General features: G+C 34.7%; 1 protein-coding gene across 2 annotated transcripts in view; it reads right to left on the reverse strand.

The window, feature by feature from the left end:
* Rnf169 (ring finger protein 169) overlaps positions 1-23,170 on the reverse strand; it is a 67,383-nt gene that overhangs the window by 29,883 nt on the left and 14,330 nt on the right. Inside the window, exons 2-3 of one of the 2 annotated variants that reach the window (XM_063256499.1) lie at positions 3,855-3,928; positions 2,551-2,604 (exon numbers count right to left, since the gene is read on the reverse strand). In XM_063256499.1, the coding sequence (XP_063112569.1) occupies positions 2,551-2,604; positions 3,855-3,928 (128 nt within the window). The remainder of the gene's footprint in view (positions 1-2,550; positions 2,605-3,854; positions 3,929-23,170) is intronic. The other variant, XM_003463407.4, reaches the window with a different exon arrangement.

The following is a 23,170-nucleotide window of genomic DNA, read 5'->3' on the forward strand; positions in this document are numbered from 1 at the left end:
ATCACAGCTAAATCTTGGAAGGGGTCCATATGTCCATCAGCAGATGAATGATAAAGTGTGATAGTTACACAATGCAGTAAGTACTATCATTCATTTTTTAATACTGGATTTTTGATGGATCTTTATACATTCTGGATACAAGTCCTTTATCAGCCATATGTGTTAAAAGTATTTTTCTCTTAATCTTTATCCCATTTTTCATTTTCATGGAGTTTTTTAATGATTAGTCACAGAAATTTATTATCAATCTCAAAGAATTACTGTCCTATGTTTTTCAGTGAATAAAGATAAACTTGAGCTGTTTGTACAAAAATCAATGCATTTTGAGACCATAATGATAAATGAAATAAATAAGACACACAAGCTTACATATCTATGGTCTCTCTTCTATGAGAAACCCAAAGTATAAGGAAAAAGCAAAATAAATACAATAGGAAGCAGCAAGATGGACCTTTCTCGTACTGGGAAGGGATTAAGAGATGGAGGACGGGGGGAAGGAAAAGGGATGAAAAAAGGAATTAAGAAGTGTTGTGTACATGTACCAATGCCACACAAGGGACGTAAACTTTATGTACTACAAACATATATTAATAAAAAAATCTGAAAAAAATCACTGAAAAAGATGTTTTCTCTATTCATCCAAATTTAATCTTTTAATTTTTTATAACTTTGAGGCATATTTTACATATCATATAATTCATGTATTTCAAGAGTATGTATAATTCAGTGATTTCTAGTAAATTTATGAAGTTGTAGACGTGTCATAAATGAGTTTTAGAAATCATATGCCTTTAGAAATCATATTCTTTGTTGTCTATTTACTGTTATTTGCTATTCCTACTACTCCATGGTCCAATGAATCACTAATCTACCCAGATCTGAACATTTGTCTGTTCTGGACATTTTCTACAGTAGGATCTTATAACATATGGTTATACAACCAGGCAAGCTACAGTTAAGGAGAAGACTGGAGAAAAGGAGGAGCTGGTCTGCCTTGCAGCCTGCTGTTGGCATTGGATATGAGACATAAGGTATCTAAGGAAACACCTGGTGAGAAAAGGGAATGCCCACTTGGAGCCATCGCTTCAAGGACTAAATCTACTTTCTGAGTTAAAAACATCAGCCCATGAACAGGATGCCCAGATCTAAATACAATGGGAAAGGTAACTAGGGAATTTAGCTTATAGACCGTAAGTCCCTGTATGTGCCCAGTGTTCTTCTGCAACCCTTGGCCTATCCCCAACCCTAATGACCAGGTCACTAACTATGCAGACTTGACCCACTATGGGCTTTGGTCTCTATGCCAGGAAAGTTCCTTTAAGTGTCATAAAAGGTCAAAACCTCCATCACCCCACAAAAGGGCAAAGTAAAGACACAGATAGGTAGGAGTTACACCTTAGACCAAATCTTCACTCCCATGCCAAACCTTAAAGTTCAAAACCCTCAACACCAAGCCCCCTCAATGTTGTAAGCTCTTCCTACTGGTGTGCTCGCACTCTGCAGAGTGTATATTCTTTTCACTTTCAAATAAATCACTGATCCTTTTCTACTCTACAATGTCCTACTCAATTGTTTTAGGACATCAAGAACCTAGCAAGATTCCCACCCAGTAAATTTCTTTTATCTGGCTCATTTCACTTCATATCTTCTTGAGAATGATCCACTTAGTACCATGTACTACTATGTATGATACTTCATTCCTTTTCATTGTTGAACAGTTTTCCTTTATGTGAATACACCAGGCAAGTGTCCTTAGATTTTTTTTTACTTAAATTTCTATTTTTCAGGTTGTGTACTCATAGGATAACTTCAGTACCTAGGCAGGGAGATGGGGATCCATAGCTAACTTGTATTCAACTCAAGTAACACAGGCATGAGTGTTTCTCCAACCCAATCCGCTATAAACAGAGTACAATTGACCTAGCTTCACTTAACAACCTCATAACATTAGCCCATTTAAAATGACTGATCTTCCCTCTTTCCTAACAAGGACAGAAGCAGTTTCTCAAGGATTCTTCCCTTCTAGTTCTCTTTCTGTGCCAGTGCTTCACTTCCTTTTTCTACTTCTAACTTCTTGTTTTCTCTTTAGGATCTTTCAAACTTTTCAAAATTTTCACATTCTCAAAGTTTCTGAAAAGACATACTAGAGGAAAACAGCCACATATTCTGAAATATTAAGAATCTGAGATTCTTTTGATGTGATCCCTGCAAACAGTTTTTTCTGCATAGAAATAGTTTTGTAGATGATTTTAAACCTCACTATATCAATATGAAAGAATCACGAAGCTCATTGAAAAGGGAATGTCAATCAGTATATAATAATCAAGTATAGTTTTCCATTATCTTTTCCCTTTAACATGACCTTGTTAAACACAAATTTTTCATTCAGTATTGTACAAAATGCACAGTATCATTATCATTTCATTTTTGTTTTATGTTAATGCCTAATTCAGATTAAGGGATAATTTATCTTTACAAATATTAAATATCCACATGTAGAATTACTCCCTAACCAACTGTAAAACTACTATATTTGATCACTGTTAATACCTGCAGTGGTAGTGCAGGAAGAGGGTGAAGGGAGAATGATACAAATCCAGCAACCTATGAAGTGTGATAAAAATATAGAGTCAATTTTTAAAATATATATTACAATAAAAGACACACTGCTACTACTCCTTAAAATATTACACCCACCTCTTTTTGAACACACTTATCCTACTGTTCTTGCCACTTTCTGTGGCAGCTCTGGAATCCTTCTCCATCAAATATATGGTAAATGCTGCTGCTAAGTGCCATCCAGTGGAAAGACAGGCTCATAAAACATTACAGTGTGTCCTCAACCACTTTATCCACTGGGACCGTGTGACTTCTAGCCTTTTCTCACAGTCAACATGACTGTGAAAGGTAAATATCTTGAATAGATGGAAGACACCAAGACAGTGATGCTAAAGAAACTCATGAGAAAGAACATCCCTAAGTGCTTTAGAAAGGGCCAAGAACAATGGGTAAGTGTGTCTACGTGTGTCTTTAGGGGGAGTACTCTGAGGGCAACTAATGAAGTGTATCTTTAGCTGTAATACAGTTTTTTTGGTTGTTATTGTTTGTTTGTTTCTGTTTCTGTCTTTTTGAGACAGGGTCTCACTATGCAGTTCAGGCTGGCCTTGAACTCATTTTGTAGCCGAGGCAACCAACAATCCTCCTGCCTCAGCCTCCTGAGTGCTGGGATTATAGGCGTGAGCCTCTGTCATACAGTTTTTAAAATTTAAATATTCACCATCCCTCAAACTTCTTTTTCCTAAAGTTTCTGAAGCCTTACTTCTGTAGGTGAGTTCCAGATAATTAATTTGGAAACAACAAAAATAAGATTATGTGCACAAAGCTAAAATCTTCCTATGGCAAACAGCAAAATTTTCTGATTAGGAAATTATTTTATCACCCCTTATTCACCCCCAATACAGTGCTGCTGGAGTACTTTTTAATACAGTGAAAGCAATAAAAGATGATATTATTTACATTTTATTGAAGTAACCTTTCAAGATAAGAAAATATAGGTAATTACTAGCAAAGCCACTTGTTAAATGTATCAAAAATTCTTTCTTAGTGGCTAGTTATTACAACTGGTATGTAATAGGCCCTGTGAGCTATGTTTATCTTTGAAAAGTCAACTAAGAAGGGGTTCTTAAAGTTTATTTCTGTTACAATTCTCACTCTAACTGGGCTGGTATACATACCATAAAACACAGCCTACAGACACACAGGTTATGCACTGTACATTTTTCAAAATCCAATAAATCATAATTATTTCAATTTACTTTAAGAAAGTAAATGTCATGATAATATGTATACTCTACCTTTCTCAGGCATTCATATTCCTCACGATGTTCCCCAGGCTTGCTCAATTTGATTGGTGCTCTGAATATAAACTCTAGAGGAAAAGGAAAATAATTTTTAACAAGACAATATAAAGCACCACGACCATGTCCTATTTACAACATCTTGATTTGAACATTCATTCACTCATTTAACAAGTATATCAGAAGTTACAAATCAGGCACTGTTCTAAGTACTGGAGGAAGTACTGAACAAAAGTAGTTCTTACTCTCCCAGAGCTTTATGATCTTAGGGAGGGAACAGACAACAACAAATGTTTATACATACTAAAAGTTATGGCAATAAAAAATGTAGGATGAAGGGAAAAACTTGTTTTATTTAAGGGAACCTTATTTTATATAGGGTGGGCTGGTAAGGGATCACTGATCAAGTAATATGCACATTAAAACACCCCAGGGAAAAACTATATTCAAAGCTCTTAATTCAATGATTCTAAGTAACATTTTAAATGAGCTCAAGTTTTAATCATAATACTATGTTTTTCTACTTTTCAACACTGCTAAAGCATTTTCCTGTATATAACCTGTGTATAATCTTGTATCTTGTATATGTTTTCAGTACATAACTTAATCTTTTTGACCCTAAAAACCTTCAGTGGTTTTGACTTATCTGCAGAGTAAACTCAAAATTCTTCAATATGACTTTCAAGGTCCTCCAGAAACTGACCATTTGAACTTTCCAAAACATTTTCTCTCTCCACCCTTAACTGTCTAGTTACAAAATACACATATGCCATATATTTTTAAATTTTCATGCTGTTTTCTCAGCCGACATTCTGTCTTCTCCCCTTCTTTCTATATATTTTTAAATCTACGATATCAGGTCTATTGAAAGCACAGAAGACATATTCATTATATAAATGATAAAAACTTAGAACAGGAATAAAAGTCTTAGATATCATTAGAAAGGAGAAAGTACACACTTCTGCTTCCCTAAACGTACATGACACTTCTTTATATCCTATCTATATATTTAGTAATCTAAATATAGTAGTAATAAGTTGAAAACTAACTGATAACTACAATCCCTTGAGGTTTGATACATTGTTCTAGAAAAGTATTTCAAAAGATGGTTTTTTGCTCTTTTTTCAGTTGTGTCAAATATTTTACAAAGATACAAGAATGTTGAAGATACTTGGATGCAGTAATTAATGTAGATACAAAAAAAATGCCCACTAACTTAAAACTCTACCAAGTACTAAAGAATTGTTAGATCCTGAGTTTGAAAGACAGTCTATGACCTTCACCCACATAAAAAAAATTACTCATAACTATTTTTGCCATATCCTTTAAGCACACTTCCAATTACAAATGAATAGTACTTAAAATTAGTGTAAAAAAAGGAGAGGGGGATAGAATCCTAAAGCAAAAAAAGTACTTTGAATGCATTTACTGAAAACCTATTATATGCAAGATTCTTTACATACATTTTCTCAATGAACTTTTGCAGAAACTTTATAAGGTAAGTACTATACTTGTACCCATTTTGCAATAAGGAAACTGAGAGGTTAAATGACTTGTTCAAGGTTACAAAACTAGTGCTTGGCAAAATAAGGAGAAAAGCTCTGATCGGAATAAAGAAAATTATACAATGATTTTTAAAAAGGCAACCAACTGGAGTTCAGCCAAATCTATCTCCCTTACTACAAACTCCCACTGCAGTAACTTCCCTTGAAAGTCCGCCTTACTATAGTTTTTTAAAAAAAATCATTCACTTGTATGAACCTATATTACAGTAAAACAATTATAGGGAGAAATTAATCCTAAATTACAGCAAGAAATTTTAACATACAACTTTAAAAGATTAGGCAAACAAAAAGGCAGTGAATATATAGAAAATGTTCATAATAAAATTAGTTTTTTTTTGAGACAGGATAATGTAGTCCAGGTTGGCCATGAACTCATGGCAATCCTCTTGCCTCAGCCTCCTGGGTGCTGGGATTACAGACATATACCACTATGCCTAAAATTATTAATCATATATATCTATAGATGTATGCACCCCATGAGTAGAATACACATTCCCTAAAGCAAACAAGGAGTAATTTAAAACCAAATAGGTCTCAAGTTGTTCAAAGAACTGATATTACCCCAACTTTGCTCTTGATTAGGGCCACTGTTTTGTAAGCCTAATTTTCTACTTGTCTAGTGACTGTGTTACCCATATTCTTCCTTAATAAATTACTTTTCTGGTCAAACTTGGCATGGTAGATCTGTTTATTGAAAGTAACAATCTTGTTGATTCAGTTTTTTATGTTGTACTTTGAAATGACCAGTAAACCAATACATAGTAAAACTGGTTAAGAAAAAGAGAGAGTCAGAGTCAGAGGGAGGGAGGGAGGGAGAGACAGGGTGAGGGGAGAAAGAGAGAATAAAATGATACACATAATGAAAAGGAGAATGTATAGATATCAGATATGCATTCAAATCTCTAGAGAGTACTAAAACAACCAACTGGTGTTCAGCCAATAGTGGTTGATATATATATATATATATATATATATATAAAATCACTTTTTATATCTGCAAGTATATCCTATGTCCACAGGATAAATTGCTGAAATCAGAATTATTGGCTCAAAGACTACTACAATGCTTTTTTTTTTTATTTAAGAGGAAAAAGAGAAAAACACAAAACAAAACAAAGCAGTGTAAGGTTACATATAATACAGAACTACAAAAAAAAAACATAACAGTAAGAAATCACCTGTTAATAGATTACATATTATCATCTTGGAAATAGTTGCTCAAATCACAGTATCAAAGAATACAAAGTAGACATTCAAACAGAGAGACTGCAAACAGCTGTGTTCAATGATCCAAAAACATTAATATAGTCAGCTATTCAACACCCCTATACACACTTGCTGTTATATCCGTTAGAGCTCTTTTTTTTTCCCTTCCTCTCTTTTTACAACAAAATTTACACATTTAGGATTTTATTACTCCTTAGTTCTTATTACTTTTTTGGGGGGGGAATAAAGTCAAGTATGGCAGAACAAAGCTGTCAGTCAAAACCAAGGATAGACATAGCACATGATGTAGAACAGAGTACACGGTTATTAACAACGGTTATCAACGTTGTCTCTTGTTTCCTTAAAAAGATTTGTCTATCTCATTAGATATTATAAAGTTGGACAAAACAGTAGAGAACAAGACCAATAAAACTTAAGACATTGTAAACATTACAGGACTTCCAAAGGAGACAATAGTCAAACCAGAATGGGCATCTTAGTGAATCTTATTGCCTTCAAAGTAGTTGCCTATACCCTCAGACTTGATACTATCACACAGAATGGAACAGAGTCTAATCAGTCAAAACAAGATCATGGGAGTATTACAGGACTTCAAAACAAGTTAATAGGAAATCGAAAAGAGTTACTATTATATATCCTAATTTTTTTAATTTTTCCCTTAATTAAAATAAACATAAGAAATAACTAAATAATTTTTTTAAAGAATACTAGTTGCCATAGTGTCTGTCTTTTTCCTTGAAATATTTGGATAAAACTTCATATACTATAGCTTCAAATATTTCCATATCAAGAAGCCCAGAATAAAGCCTTTCTAATTAATAAGTGAAAATTTTATAAGGCTTCAAAGGCCACATAATGGGGAATCATGATTGCCACATATTTTCAGATATTTGAATCATTACTTACATTAGGGAAACTATTCGGTATTCATACATGCGAGATTGATTTATTTCACTTATGAGTATGGTCTCAAGCTGCGCCCATTTATTGATAAATATCTCAATGTGATCCTTCTTTATAGCTGAATAATACTCCATTGTATAGAAATACCACAACTTTTTTATCCATTCCTCAGTTGATGGACACTTGGGTTGTTTCCAAGATCTGGCGATTACAAATTGTGCTGCTATAAACATAGGTGCACATAAATCACTGTGGTATGATGCTTTCAGTTCTTCTGGGAATATGCCTAGAAGTGGAATAGCTGGAATAAATGGGATTTCCAATCCCAACTTTTTGAGAAACCTCCAGACAGACCTCCACAAAGGCTGTACCAGTCTACACTCCCACCAACAGTGCAGGAGAGTTCCTTTTTCCCCACAGCCTCTCCAGCATTTGTTGTTGTTGGTTTTCTTGATCCTGGCCATTCTTTCAGGAGTGAGATGGTATCTCAGTGTGGTTTTAATTTGCATTTCTCTAATGACCAAGGATGATGAGCATTTTTTCATGTATTTATTTGCCATTTGCATTTCTTCATCTGAGAATTGCGTATTCATCTCAGATGCCCATTTTTGGATTGGATCTTTGAATTTTGGAGGTCTGAGTTTTTTTAATTCTTTATATGTTTTAGACAAGAGTCTCTTGTCTGAGAGAGAGTTCACTAAAATCTTTTCCCAGTTTGTGGGTTTTCTTTTCACTATGCTGGAGATTTCTTTTGACATGCAGAAACTTTTTCATAAGAAGTGGTCCCAGTTATTGATCCTGGTAAGTATTTCCTGTGCGGTTTGAGTCCTGTTCATGAATTCTCTACCTACTCCTATGTCTCCAAGGTTTCTACCTAATTTGTCTTCCAATAGATTTAGTGTTTGTTTTAATATTCAGATCTTTGACCCATTTAGATTTTAATTTAGTACATGGTGATAGACATGGGTCTAGCTTTAGTTTTCGGCAAATGGAGAGCCAGTTTTTCCAGCACCATTTATTAAAGAGATTGTCGTTCTTCCAGTGAATCTGCTTGGCTCCTTTATCAAAGATAAGGTGGTTGAGTGTGTTTGTAGTTGTGGTTGTATCTTCTAATCTATTCCATTGATCTTCGCCTCTGTTTTGATTCCAGTACCATGTTGATTTTACTACTGTTGCTTTGTAGTATAATTTCAAGTCAGGGATTGTGATGCCTCCTGCTTTGCCTTTGCTGCTTAGAATTGCCTTTGCGATTCTAGGTCTCTTCTGGTTCCAGATGAAATTTAGGAGTGATTTCTCTAGATCTATAAGGTATGTTGATGGTATTTCTATTGGGATTGCATTGAATCTGTATAAGAGTTTTGGGAGAATGGCCATCTTCACAATGTTTGTTCTTCCTATCCATGAGCAAGGGATGTCTTTCCATTTTCTGAGATCATCTTCAATTTCCTTTTTCAGTGTATTGTAGTTTTCACTGTATAAGTCTTTCACTTCTTTCGTAAGAGTAATTCCTAAATATTTCATTTTTTTGCTTGCTAATGTGAATAGTCCAGTTTCTCTTATTTCACTCTCTGTGATTTTGTTGTTTGAGTATAGGAATGCTACTGATTTCTGAGTATTGATTTTGTATCCAGCCACATTACTGAATTTATTTATTGTTTTTTTTTTAATCTCAAAGTTTCTATCAGGGTAAGCAGGAACTAAGAGTCTTTCAATGGAGCTTAGGGGGTCTTCTATGTAGAGTATCATGTCGTCTGCAAACAATGACAACTTAACTTCTTCTTTTCCTATCTTTACCCCTTTTATTTCTCTTTCTTGCCTAATTGCTCTGGCTAGTACTTCCAGTACTATATTAAATAGGAGTGGTGATAAAGGACATCCTTGTCTTGTGCCTGATTTTAAAGTAATGCTTTTTAACAGACAATACCCAAATCATACTTCCCAAAGCCTGTATCAATTTATAATCCCGCTAATAATGTATGTGAATGCCATTTTTTTACACCTTTTCCATCCAAAGAATGTTGAAAATTTTAACCCTGTCAATATAAAAAATGAAAGTGTCTTACATACTTATTTTAAGTGAAAATGAGTGCTTTCCATACAGTTAAAAATAGTTCATTTCTTTTAATATGAAACATATATATATACATTTCCTTTATTCCTTCAATTAATTTTTCTCCCTGACTCACTAAAGGCTCTTTCCACATAAGGAAAATTAGTCCTATGTCACATGAATAATAATATTCCTCCTAGTTTATCTTTGTACTGACTTTGGAGTTTTTCTTGTAATTCTACTAATCTCTCTCTTTAACAACTTCTGCATTTTGCGTCATATCTGGAAAGACCTCTAGGCAAGATACAATAAGTTCTATCATAATTTCTTCTAGTGCAAACAAGATTCAACTTGTCTCTAAAATATTTGAAATCTTTATTTATTTATTTATTTATGTCTTTTTCGTTTTTATCGGTACCAGGAATCGAACTCACGACCGCACACTTGCAAGGAAGGCGCTTATGCCGCTGAACTAAATCCCCAGCCCCGAAATCTTTATCTCTATATAGGGAGCAACATAAGGAATATAACCATGTTTAAGCTTATAAATAAGTCTACTGTTCAACACAAGAGACCAAAAATGTATCAGTGATAGGTTGGTAGAAATTTTTTTTCTTTTTCTTTTTTTGGTATTGGGGATTGAACTAAGGACCTCACGCTTGCCAGGCAGGTGCTGTGTCACTGAGCTACATCCCCACCCAGAAACGATAACTTTAACTTACTGTTGAAGAATTGGCTCTTTCTAAAATGGTTCTTGCTTAACAATCTTTATCTTTTATACAGTACAAACAATATAAAGTTAAAAACTTAATCCCCAATACAGATAAAATCAATCTTAACTTCCTCTTCTGCAAAATCAGTGTAACAGTAAATATAATTCTCATTAATAATAACATTATTATAGGCTATTATATGGATCAAATGAATGCAATGAGAGAGAAAACACTTCAGAAATATTTCAGCCAACGAAGTGGCATACAACACGATTTATTAGTTATAAAATTGTCACTGAACATAATGACACACTTGTAATACCAGAGATTCAAGAGAATCACAAGTAGGAGAACAGCCTGAGCAACCTAACAAGATCCTGCCTCAAAATAAAAAATAAACAGGGCTGGAGATGCTCTCAGTGGTAGAGGGTCCTGGAACCCTCAATACTGCAAAATATGTTAGTTTTTTTTTTTAATCTCAAAGTTTCTATCAGGGTAAGCAGGAACTAGGCATACTGACTGAAATCTTTTTATGCCTCTGATTTATCTGAGATGAAAAGGAAGGGATAAGAATGAGGTATTAGTTTATATTCATTAAAAGTAGTACTGATATAAATCAGCTTAATCTTAGGTAGTATGAAGATCTAACGTCTTTTTTTTTTTTTTTTTTTTTTTTGGTACCAGCAATTGAACTCATGTCCTTGTGCTTGCCAGGCAGGCACTTATGCTACTGAGTTTATCCCCGGCCCTAATTTTAGGTTAGAATTAATGAACTTTTTGCTTTAAGTATACAAAATGCTAAAAAGTATCATTTTTAGGTCAAACAAGATTTACTATATTAAATGACATCAGGCCCAGAAATTTAAGAATTATATAGACAGCTTAAAGTATTTCTTTAATACTAAAACAGTTAAGCATAAAAAGTTGTGAATTGGTCCAATGTGACATTAACTTAAACATTTCATCTTATTTCCTATTTGAGAAATACCTTCTAAAAATGCCGAGGGGGGAAAAAAAACATTTTTTTTTCTTCCCGTGAGCCTTCAAAAAGAGTGAACTATTTTGGATTCAAATATTTGCTCTGTCAGTTAAATGAAAGTATTTAGAAATGTCAGAGCTTTCTTTTGCCTTAATCTCTTCATCTATCAAATGAAGATCAAAATACTAGCCAACCTACCTCATATGAAAGCAGAAGACCACAATTAAAAATAGTAGTATTGGTGGTAATCAGTAAAGAATCCCTACAATAAATAAAAACAGCTACCATTTAATCAGAGCACACTGTATGCTAAATATTGCACACACACACATAGACCCAGCTCTACAGAAAAGATCTGACACAGCAGGCCTAACTGCCTCTCAAAGTTGGCCCTTGGCTGATGGCTGGGAACTTGGATTTCAGGAGAGTCCCATCCTCCCCAACAGTTAGGAATGGTTCACTGTACCTAAAATGTATATAGAATCAGTATGCTCAATACTTGTCTCTCCTGCAAAGTGTCTGAAATCTGTGACAATGCCAGGAAGAGGGTGGCCATGTGATCATCTCCCAATAATACTCTAAGGACTAAATCACTCACACTGTTCCCTAGCTAGCAATGCTTCCCACATGTTATCACATCTCCTTGCTGTGAGAACTAAACATACCTGGTGTGCATCCACGGAGAGGACTAGAAGCCACCATCTGATTCACCCCAGATTTTGTCACAAATACCTTTTCCATTGCTGATTTTGCTCAGTATCCTTTGACAATTAATCACAGCTGTGAGTATAACTATGTGCTGAGTCCTGAAAGTGCTTCTACCAAATCAGTGAAATTGTGTGTGGTCTTTGGAAACACACACACACACTCATATCACAATTTAAAAATCTCTTTAGATCTCAGTTTCTACCTTAAGTATTGAAGTAATGCATTAATTTCTAATGATTCGGTAAAAGTATCTTTAAAAGCTTATTTTTGGCTTTTGAGATAGGGTCTCATTATGCAGTCTATGCTGAACTCATTATATAGTTTAGGCTGGTCTCTAACTTAGGATCACCCTCAGATTCCTGAGTGCTAGGATTACAGGTCCTTACCACCACGACCAGCCAGTAACAATACTGAGGATGTCATTTTCATTTCATTCTCAGTATGTTTCTCTAAATTCTGTAAAACTCCATTAAATTTTAGTATTAAAATACTATCATGATTTTAAATTTACATAAGAGTTATATCAAAAATAATTTGAATCCTTATGAAATTTGATATTATAAGACTCCTGAATTTGTATGAAAAGGCCGGAAAAATGAAACTCTCCTCTTTTAAATTAGTCTTTCATTATGTCTCTTACATTTTAATGTAGAATATATATGCAACATTTAATATTATTAATTGTACTAAAATAATATTAATCTTTCAGGTTCTCTGATTTTTAATAAACAACATTTACAATAAAGTCTCTATCTGCTGATGTGAAACTTAGTTTTTACTTCCCTTACCAATGTAGGTAGGGTGATGTGTCAGCTTCCTCTAACCCAAAAGAGGAAACTGTGGTTAAAATACCAGCAATATTACTACAAAAGGATGGCAACAAGATGTCAGGTCAGAACCAAGAAAAAACAACACAATACTGCTTAGTTCAGAAGAGTTAGTCACAAACCTACCAATCCCTCCAGGAGCTATTATAGGGATTTTCAAGTGTTTCACAAAACAAATACACTTCTTTTACCTCATAGGAAAAAAAAGAAAGAAAGAAAATGCTAAAAACTACTTTAAAGGCCCCTGAAGCTGGGTGTGGTGGCACATGTTTATGATCCCAGTACTCAAGAGGGTGAGCCAGGAGGATTATTGTGAGTTCAAGGCTAGCCTGGGTTCAGCCTGGGACACATAGTGAGTTCAAGACTAGCCTGAACTATAAAGTGAGATCCTGTCTCCAAAAAAAAGTCACTCAAATGCTGATTATCTTAGTATTCATAAATGAATCCAATGGTTGAAATACTTTCTTAATTCCTACTGACAATTACTGTGCAAAACAGGAAGAGAAACTTTCTAAAGATTTGATGCCTTAAGAACAATATACACCCATGGCCAATGACCTAAACTGAGTGTTAAATTCAGTGTAATATAAATTGTAGCAACAGCTATAGTTCCTTAAAGATCCTTCCTGAAAAAAATTTTTCACTGGGGTGGAGTTACTGGTTACTAATATAGGCTAACAAAACAAACTATCAGAGAAACATTTTGCTAACCATACCAAATCACATGGGATTACCAAAGCATCCATACTTAATTCTATATTAGAAAAAGAACCTCACTCAACAGTATCAGGAAGGTTCTATTTCACAACTCTCAAATCCAAAGGAGAGAATCCCTTGTTACTTGACAATGCTTGAATTTTTTATTCCCTAGGTTTAATTTGTTATAAGTGCAGCAGTTTGGACTTTTAACATTTTAAGATTTACTGAATCTTGGATCCTAATTTGAATATTCCCATTTGTTATGCATTTGTCCTTAAACAAAAACTTACTTTGAACTTGAATTTCCTCATCTTTAACAACCAAACCTCAGAACTAAAGACAAGATAAAATTAATGAATTCAAAAGCTGTAAACTGCCAGGGTGTGCCAGTGAGTCGGAAGTTGAGGCAAGAGGATGGCGAAAGTTTGAGACCAGGCTGGGTAACTATCTCAAAATAAAAAAAATAAAAGATCTGAGGACGTAGCTCAGTAGACTGCCCCTGGGTTCAACATGTAGAAATACACTCACATAGGGAAAAAAAGTTTATAAGCTGTTAACCATTTGGTGAATTGTTTTGCATTTAGCAAAAATGATTATATCAATATCTGGGGAGTAATATATTTTCCTTAAACACACAGGGTTTTCTTTTTTTTTTGTACCAGGGATCGAACTCACCACCTCACGCTTGCCAGGCAGGCACTTATTGCCTCTGAGCTAAATCCCCGGCAGGGTTAATTTTCTATAATTAGAAGACTTCGTTTTATATCACTAATATTTCACTATAACATACATATGACAGGGTCTCTATCTCTTCAGCTCGTATCACTTCATTCCCTATTTTACATTCCATTAAGAGTTCATGGTTTCTGAACCAAACATATCTTTCTGCCTCCACGCTTCGACCTGAAATGCTCTCACCTTCCACTAATACAATCCACAGCCACCTTCTACCAAAACAACTCATCTTTAAAACTCAGTTTAAATTTCTACAGAACAAGGGCCAGACATATAGCTCAGTGGTATAAGTGCCTGCCCGGGACAAGCACAAGATCTAAGTTCAATTTCTGATACCTAAATAAATAAATTTCTATAGAACGTAAGACAACAAGGCCAAGTGATAAACTTTGAAGAAAGTATTTGCCACATATGTAATAAATGGCTAATTTCCATCTCTATCACCACCAGCAGCACTGTTACAATAGTAGTACTTATGGGACACCAGGCCCATTTCTAACTCTTTCAGTTTTCATAATGCCCTATATGAAGAGATGCTATTATCATCATTTTGCAGAGAGAAAACTGAGGTTGAGAGTTTTAACCTGCCAAGGGTGTGTTTCTGTAAGTAAATGAAATATGACTGAAAGTCAGACAATCTAAATCCAGGGTCTGTCCTCTTACTGTGCCAGACAAATAGATGAAAGACAGATAGGAGATAAGACAGGTGCCCAACAACCACATGTAACAATGGACAAATGATACAAATAGCCCATTTATATTATAGATATAAATAAAATACTTTTATGTATCAGATTGGAAAAGATTTAAAAATCTGATAAAGACAAGAGTTAACAAGGAAATTTTCTCCTTAAATATGTGTGTGAGTGTGTGTATGCAGATACAAAAATACTCACTGTAGATCACTCACTGTAAGACTGGAACCAAACTAAATGTCCTTCAAATAAATAAATTATGAGATGACTGGGACTCCATGGATCTATCTCTACACTGTGTTTTTATTCCTGGTTTGGTTTTTTGGTTTACCTAGTAATTTTGGTTAAAATGCCACTCATCACCTATGACAAACTGTAGAGGCTCTGGATGATGTTATTTCCTGCAGAGCTTTCACCACATTCTCTGAAAGCAGTTAGAATGAGGGTGGCCCATCTCATAATCCAAATAAGACTTGAGCTGATTCAAGGCTGGTTACAATGTTTGCAAGCTTGTAGAGCTTTTTCCACCTTTGGTGTACACCTCCAGAAGCAGAATTGAGTGTCCAGTGTGTTTACCAGTCCTAACTTCCATGGAATCCTGAATTTTTCCCTCCTCAACACTAAAGCACTGATAAAAGTCTGCCTTATTTTTCAGTAGCTTTCCACCAGGCTTCCAAGCCTTTCTCCCCGTACAGTATAACAATCAGCAAATGCCTCACAGATAAAGTAGGTATAAGGGTGCATGTCCCTTCTCTCCAGGATCCTGGTCTTTCAGATTCTAGTTGTCATGCCAGCCCTTCAGTGGAGCTCACTACACAGCCTCATGAAGAAAGCTCTCCTGACTTTTCTGCCTCTTGATAGCTGCTCTATCCTTGGCCAAGAATCCACAAATGTCTGAAATCCTGGCTACCTTGGCAACTCTGTTTTGTTTTGTTTTGTTTTGTTTTGTTTTGTTTTGTAGCCAGCTTTGCTAGCTATTCTCAGCAGGAGCTTTTGTCTGCTACAGTCTGTCCCACTGTAGCCAGAAGCAAAATCCACATCCTTCCTAAGCACTAGAGAAGACAAAATTTCCATGATAAACCTAGGAAACAAAAATGAGGCAGAACTATCTTTCAGAAGTAGGAAATGAAGCGTATCATAAAGTGTATATTCAAAAATAAACCTAGAGGAAAAAAAGTAAGAGTTGAACTGATGAAGGTAAGGCTTCAAGTGAATCAAGTTAGGTAGAAGGAAAAGAAAGCTACTCCTGGCACAGGAGACAACATGAGCAAAAGCAGAAAGGGGTGTGTATGTCAGGATGAATAAGCTTGGGTGGAGAACAGCTGGAGGTTATACCGGGGAGATGAGATGGAAGCAGTTGATGAGAAGGCTCAATTCTGAAACACTGGAGCCTCAGAATTATTTCTAGAAACAAACACATATATTTCTAAGTCTGAAGAATATGGAGGAAGTGGCATGAAACTCTTCTCTAAGATTAATCTAAAAATGGTAATAAGGATGGAATGAACAATCTTTACTGACTGAACATAATAAGACATAAGATAATAATGAAAAAAAAAGGAGGAAACAGTTCTAATAGATCTGTGGGGAAAATGGGAGGAGAAAGTAGTCTCTAAAGGAATACAAAGTAATGACATGGACTCAAAAAAGAAGCTAATGATAGCTTACTTGCATCTTATCCATACTGAAGTTCTGATGAGACAGGACATCAGAGTAGAAATGTCTTGTGAGCTGCTGAGCACAGCACTGGAACTAAGAGATTAGGTCTATATATGTTGGAAGGTTCACTCAGACATGTTACCAAAAGCTGGTAAGAGTAGATACGTTTGGATGAAGACTGTAAAAGAATAGTGGAGGAGTAGGAAAGAAGGCTACATACAGAAGTCAAGGAGCTTTCAAGTCAGGTATGGGAAAACAGAAAACTGCAAAAGAAAGGATCAGAGAACCAAGAACCAGTACCATTTAAAAAAAAAAAAAAACAATACTATTTCTCAAGTGTAGCAATTATAGCAATCACATTAATGTGGCTAAAAGTCCTTACAAACAGGAAATTTGAAGATGTAACTAATCACTAAGGATTAAGGAGTTAAAGAGGTAATGAGCTGTGACGAAAAAGATAAAAGTAGAAAATAGTACTTTCAGTGTCTTTGAGAGTACTTCCTTGAGTTTGAGAGTCAAGAAAGGAATATAATAAAAGGTAAAACATATGTAGTCTAAGTCCTAAAGAAATTTACAATCTTACAAGGGAAGGAAAAACAACTGGGTAAAATAACAACAAAACATAAATTACAAGATTAAATACTACTAGCTTATTGTAGTCTGTTGAAAAGAAGGATCTGGGTTTTTATCTGGGTTTTTATCTGTCTGTTCTTTTTACAAAAATCTTTTTGGTTTATGTCTTATACTGAGTAACTACTTTGAAGATAATGATGCATACTGTAGTCACTATTATTCTCTTATTTTGTTTTTTGTAAAGCAAAAAGTTTTTTAAAAAACTAAATACTTCAGTGTTGCATAGAACAAAATTTGGAGATACACAACTAAAGAAAGATAATGAATTAAAGTTCGATAAGATCCCCCTTTTTCGGCTTTACTTGCTACAATTTCAGTTATCCTTGATTAACTGTAGTCTGAAAATAGTACATGGAAATTTTCTAAAATAAACAATTCATAAGTTTTAATAACTTTTATTGTAGTATATTGTTACAGTTCTTTTTTTATTATTGATAATCTTCCTGTGCTTAATTTATAAATTAAACTTTATCACAGATATGTATATATAGGAAAAAAGACTAAACAGAGGGTTGGATACTCTCCATGGTTTCAATCATCTAGTAAGGGTCTTGGAACATATCCTCAGCAGATAAGGCAGGAGTATTTTATCTCTTCTACAACAAAACATTAAGTGCAGATACATACAGGAAAGAAGAGGCCATATCAGTCTCAAGTTTGCCTATTGATACTGCCTACCAAACTTCTGATCAACCAGTGCACATGGAACATATTAAAAGTGAAATTTTAATATTAAAGTAAGCATGCCATTCAGTGGAAATACAGGGAATAAACCCCAAATGTATGTGAAAGCAAACAAAAGTACTTTCCACTTGATTACTATCTTTTGGTTTACTCCTTCTGACTCTCCCAGAATACAGGTGATATCCAAATACCAACTACATTAAACTATTGCAATTGCTCACTTACCCACTTGCCCGAGACAAGGAACAAGTTATAATAGCTAATACCAAGAGTGTTTACCTGGGAAGAAGAGGAAGTAAATAGAGAAAATGTTAAAAAAAAAAAAAAAGTAAAACTGTCAAATTTTAGACTGTTTACCTAAATATAATTCATGCTTCTGATTACAACTGCATTAAATTTCATTATTTGGGTTTAACTGTGCTTTGGCTTTGGCAAAGAATTAATCAAATCAAAATTGCACAGTTCACATCCCAAGAATTTATAAAATGTACTTTTGATGTAATAACTTAATTTCTAGGAATCTATTTAAGAAAATCATCTGAAACAGAAATTTTTTTTTTTTTTTGGTCTTTTTGGTTTTTATCAGTACCAGGGATTGAACTCACGACTGCCTGCTTGCAAGGCAGGTGCTTATGCCGCTGAGCTAAATCCCCAGCCCCTTGAAACAGAAAAATTTTTACATAAGACATCTTCATTGAAGCTTTGTTCATGACTGCAAAATAAAAACCAGTAATAACCTCATTGTTCAGTACTGAAGAAATGGTCAGGGTTAGGGTTATACAATGTACCATTCAGTTATTAAAATTATGCAGAGTTTTTAATAGTATGTGATACTGCTTTAAAAAAAAGGGATGACATTTAGGCTGAGTGAAAGAAGAAAGGCACCCAATTGAGTAAGCCTTATCTGAAACATGAAACAACATTAAACATAGAAATGGCAAAAACATCCTAGAAAAAGAACACTGACATAGTCTAGAACTTAAAAAGGGAGAAAATGAAAGTAATACTGATAACATCATATACAACTGTGAAAGAATAATGGGAACAGTCACTAGAAATTAGTAGATTAAACAAGGAATGAACAGTGAAAAAGAAAAGTGCTTTGGGAAGAGAAAACATACAAAGAAAACACTTGAGTCCTTTTCCCCAACACATTTATAATGTAGTTCATTGGTTAAGACAAACTTGTAAGACATTTTAAAACAGATGTAAAGAACTATGGAGACGATGGCAGAGTTACACAGAATAAACAACCGCCAAATCAAGTTACAAATACTGCAGAATCCACAGGACGAAGAAAACAGAGCTGGCAAAGAGGCAGCCCTTTCAGACGATGGGGTGAAGCTGGGTCGAACCTGCTAGCCATAGTTTGCCAACTCCTGAATCAGAGAAAGACAAAAACACTTGAGATGAAATGGATTTCCAAAAATAGATATAAGACAAGAGTCAAAGCAAATAAATTTCCTTGTTGAATGCAGAAGTGGCCCAAACAAGCCTTTATTATTGGGCAACCTTCATTGGACCAGCATAGTCAAAGCAACAAGAGGCACAGATTAAAAGAATCACAGAATCCAGTATAGATATAAGAACACTGCTGTGATGAAGATTGTGGATCCCAAGATCTTTTACCTTGTGAAAGTAGACAAAGACCATGTAGTTATCCTTATCACATCTACCATCACTACGATGCCAAATCTTTTGGCATTCATTTCTGCAGTCTGAAGGAAAGCATCATTAACACAGGTCCAAGGTGTAAAATAATACCAAAATTAGAAACAGAGCAGGACTTGGAACCATACAGAGCTACACTCAAATCTGTACTTCCCGGCTACGTATCCACCAAAGTTTATCTTTGCTAAACATGCTCCTTCATCCATAAAACAGAGTAATACCAATCTGAACACAGTTCGTCATCTCATTTAATCCTCCAGTACTATTTGGTATAGATTCTGGGGCCATTCAGCAGTGTCCTGTCTTGCTGTACTGTCTCTCAGACTATTTTCAACTTCATTCCTGTAGTTCCATATAAAGAAACCTGACCCTATCACTCACCTGCTTAGTAACTTTTACTGGCTCCCCATTAGCTCCAGGATGTGTACATAGGACCCAATTTAAGACTCTAGCCACATCTTTCATCATTCCATCAAAAGTCCATTCCTCCCCAGGATTCATTCATCTCACTGTTCCTAGACAAGCTGTACCTTGTCTTCACTATGAATTTACACACACACACCACCTCTTCCCAGGATATTTTTTTTCTTCTTTTCACAATACAAGGCTTTCCTATTCATACTTCAAAACTCTGTTCACTGGCTTCTTCTTTGCAGTTTTTCCACTAACCCAGAGAAAATTACATTAGCTATCCATAGACCTTCAGAGCATTCTACATTTACTGCAATTGCAGAATTTATCACAATTGTAGCATTTATTACATGTGTTTCAATGACTTGAACTTGTCTTTGACTCCCTAAACTTGAAAATAGGGGTGATTTCTTGGTCTGCATCTCAGTATCAAACAAAGTCTTTAAAATTTTTTATTGAATGAACCAACAAAAAGCTTAATTACTAGCACCATTTTGTATGAAGTCTTATTAAAGAATATATTATCTGAAGACAGCTGAACTTATACAGCTTTTCTTTTCTAACATACTTTAAAATGCTGAGAATGGCAAAGGAATTACTGCACAAAGAAAACTCTTCTAAGAACTTTCTTCACTTCATAAGCATTTCCTGAATGTCTACTATATTCTAGGTATTATATCATATACTCAACCCACAAAGCCTAATCTCTAACCTCAGGGTCCTCAGTGTAGTGCTACAGATACACAACTGAAATCCAGTGAGGGACTATACATTCATATGGTGAGAAAAAGTCTCCTTTGTGAGAAGTCATACAGAGCACATACATTTCCTATAGAAGGTGAGTATAAGTTTGCCAAGTAGATAAGACAGAAGAGTGCTCCAGGAAGAATAATCATAGGTGATAAATAAAAAGCTTTGGAAAAGCATAATATATCTTAAGAATTCTAGATAATGTGATATGACAGAATCTCAGGCAAAAGAAGAAATGGACTGAAGAGATGCATTTTGGAAGCATAGACTAAAATACAGAAATGATCATGGCATTTAAACACCTGAATCCTAAAATAAGGGAAGCAGATTTTGATTCACTAAAAAAGAAAATTTCAAGTGAGTATCTATATAAAAGGAGAACAAAACTACAGATTCATCAGAAGAGTGGCAAAAGTATCCCTGTTCACGTATAGGATCAACCCCTCCCACAGTGTTCCAGGTCTCATCTTCCTTCACCTCCTCACGAACCCAGCTTATTCAGTTTTCTCCTTTATCTCCAGTTCATCCATTTCTCCCTCAAGCCTATGATAATACACACATGTAACATATTCATTGATGAATTGATACTATTTTAAAAATACTCTTGAGCTCTTGTAAACCAGCAAGTACTGACCCACATTACTGTCCTTTTATTGTAAATCCCTCCAAAGACTGTGTCAATATCCATTGTTTAACCCATTCTACTAGAGCTTTCCACCCACGCACCACACTACTGCACTAAAGCTGCTTTTTAAAAAGTCATCAAGAGTAACGTGTAACATACCTCAGGATGGGCATAGGGTACATAGGCACAAGAGTTCAATGGGTATGTATGATCTGATATGCACACAGAAGCTTAACCTTATAACTTAAGATCTCTAAAAGCAAAAAACAAAACATTAGCCTTATTGATGGTTTCAAAAATCAAAACACTAGCCTTATTAACTCAGCTTTACCATATAACTATCTTTACAGTAATACTACCCACTCTTCCTTTGGAAAACAATAAAGAAAAAAGTGAGATACTGAAATCCAGCAGCTTTGAATCACCTTCATCACTATAAATAATCAACAAATACTCTAATTTCACATCTCCAGCTGTCGAACAGTTCTTATAATCTAGTCCTCTAAAGTAAACTAAAACAATTAGTAAGTACAAAAGATAAATGTTCCTTCAATGCCCCTCCTTTTCATATATTCTTGTCTTCAAACTCATCCTTTACAAGAACCTCACTCAATATCTTTATACAGTGGTGGGAACTTATAAATGCTCATTAAATACCATATAAATAAAGTATAAAAATGAAAATAGGTAATTAAACATGTTTGACCCCGCAAACCATGAAAAATATTCTTCCTTCTAATCCTTATAATTAAAAAGTTGTACATTTTAAAAAACATTTTAAATATCTGGCAACAAATATATAATCATTAACAACAGCTGTCGAGCAGACAATGTGTGATGTCTTACCTTCTTCATTGTGCTTTTCCTTATTCAGTTTTTCTATAGGGAATTCCAAATGACTACTAAGCCTCATTAAGTCTGGGCTTGCTCTTTGTAACTCCATTTTAAATACTTAGCTGTCATAAACAAGCTTGTTAACATTCTCTCACAAGTTCGTGGACTTACTCATCTTTGCATTTCTAGGACTTAGTAAAATGCATGGCACACAACATGAGATGTGTCCTCCATAAATGTGTACAAAATGAATGCAAGTATATTAATAGCTAGTATCTAACATATATTTGCTTTCTATAAGCATTTTTACACTTATCTCATTTAATCCTCACAAGTTTGCAATGTAGCTACTATAATCCACATAGCATAAAAGAGGAAATTTAGGCACAGAGTTTAAGCAGTTTGCCCAAAGCAACACAGCTCAGTGATAGATGCAGGACTCAAATTCAGATCCATTAACTTTCTATTCTGGTTTCTTTCCAATATGCTATGTAGGATGAAAAACATTATTAAAGTATTAAGTAAAAAATTGTATTTATCATTCACACATTTATAATCCTTCCAACATCATCTGAAGCATAAACATGAAAGAATATTGCTGTGCCTAGGATCCAGTAGGTAAACATAGAAGCAAACTTGAAAAGCCAACAGTGCACAAGCGATACATTTATAGAAATACTCGTTGTCTCCTCTCTCCTTTTACTTACCTTATATTACACAATTAATACCCTGTTTTAAATTATCATAAACACTATAATCAAGTCATCTATACTGATAAACATTTATAAAAGGTCTCATAATAGTATAAGAGAAAGAAACCTAACAGTAAGTAAGTATCAGCCTGAATCATTTGAGCTGGTGATGTTTGATTAGTTGGGAAATTTTGAACTTAGGCTATAATACAGTCTCTCAGCCCACTCATCCAACAAATATTTAAGAACCTAC

This window comes from Cavia porcellus, unplaced genomic scaffold (genome assembly GCF_034190915.1).
Source record: "Cavia porcellus strain 051 isolate PalLab524CR breed Dunkin Hartley unplaced genomic scaffold, mCavPor4.1 scaffold_9, whole genome shotgun sequence".
Lineage (NCBI taxonomy): Eukaryota > Metazoa > Chordata > Mammalia > Rodentia > Caviidae > Cavia > Cavia porcellus.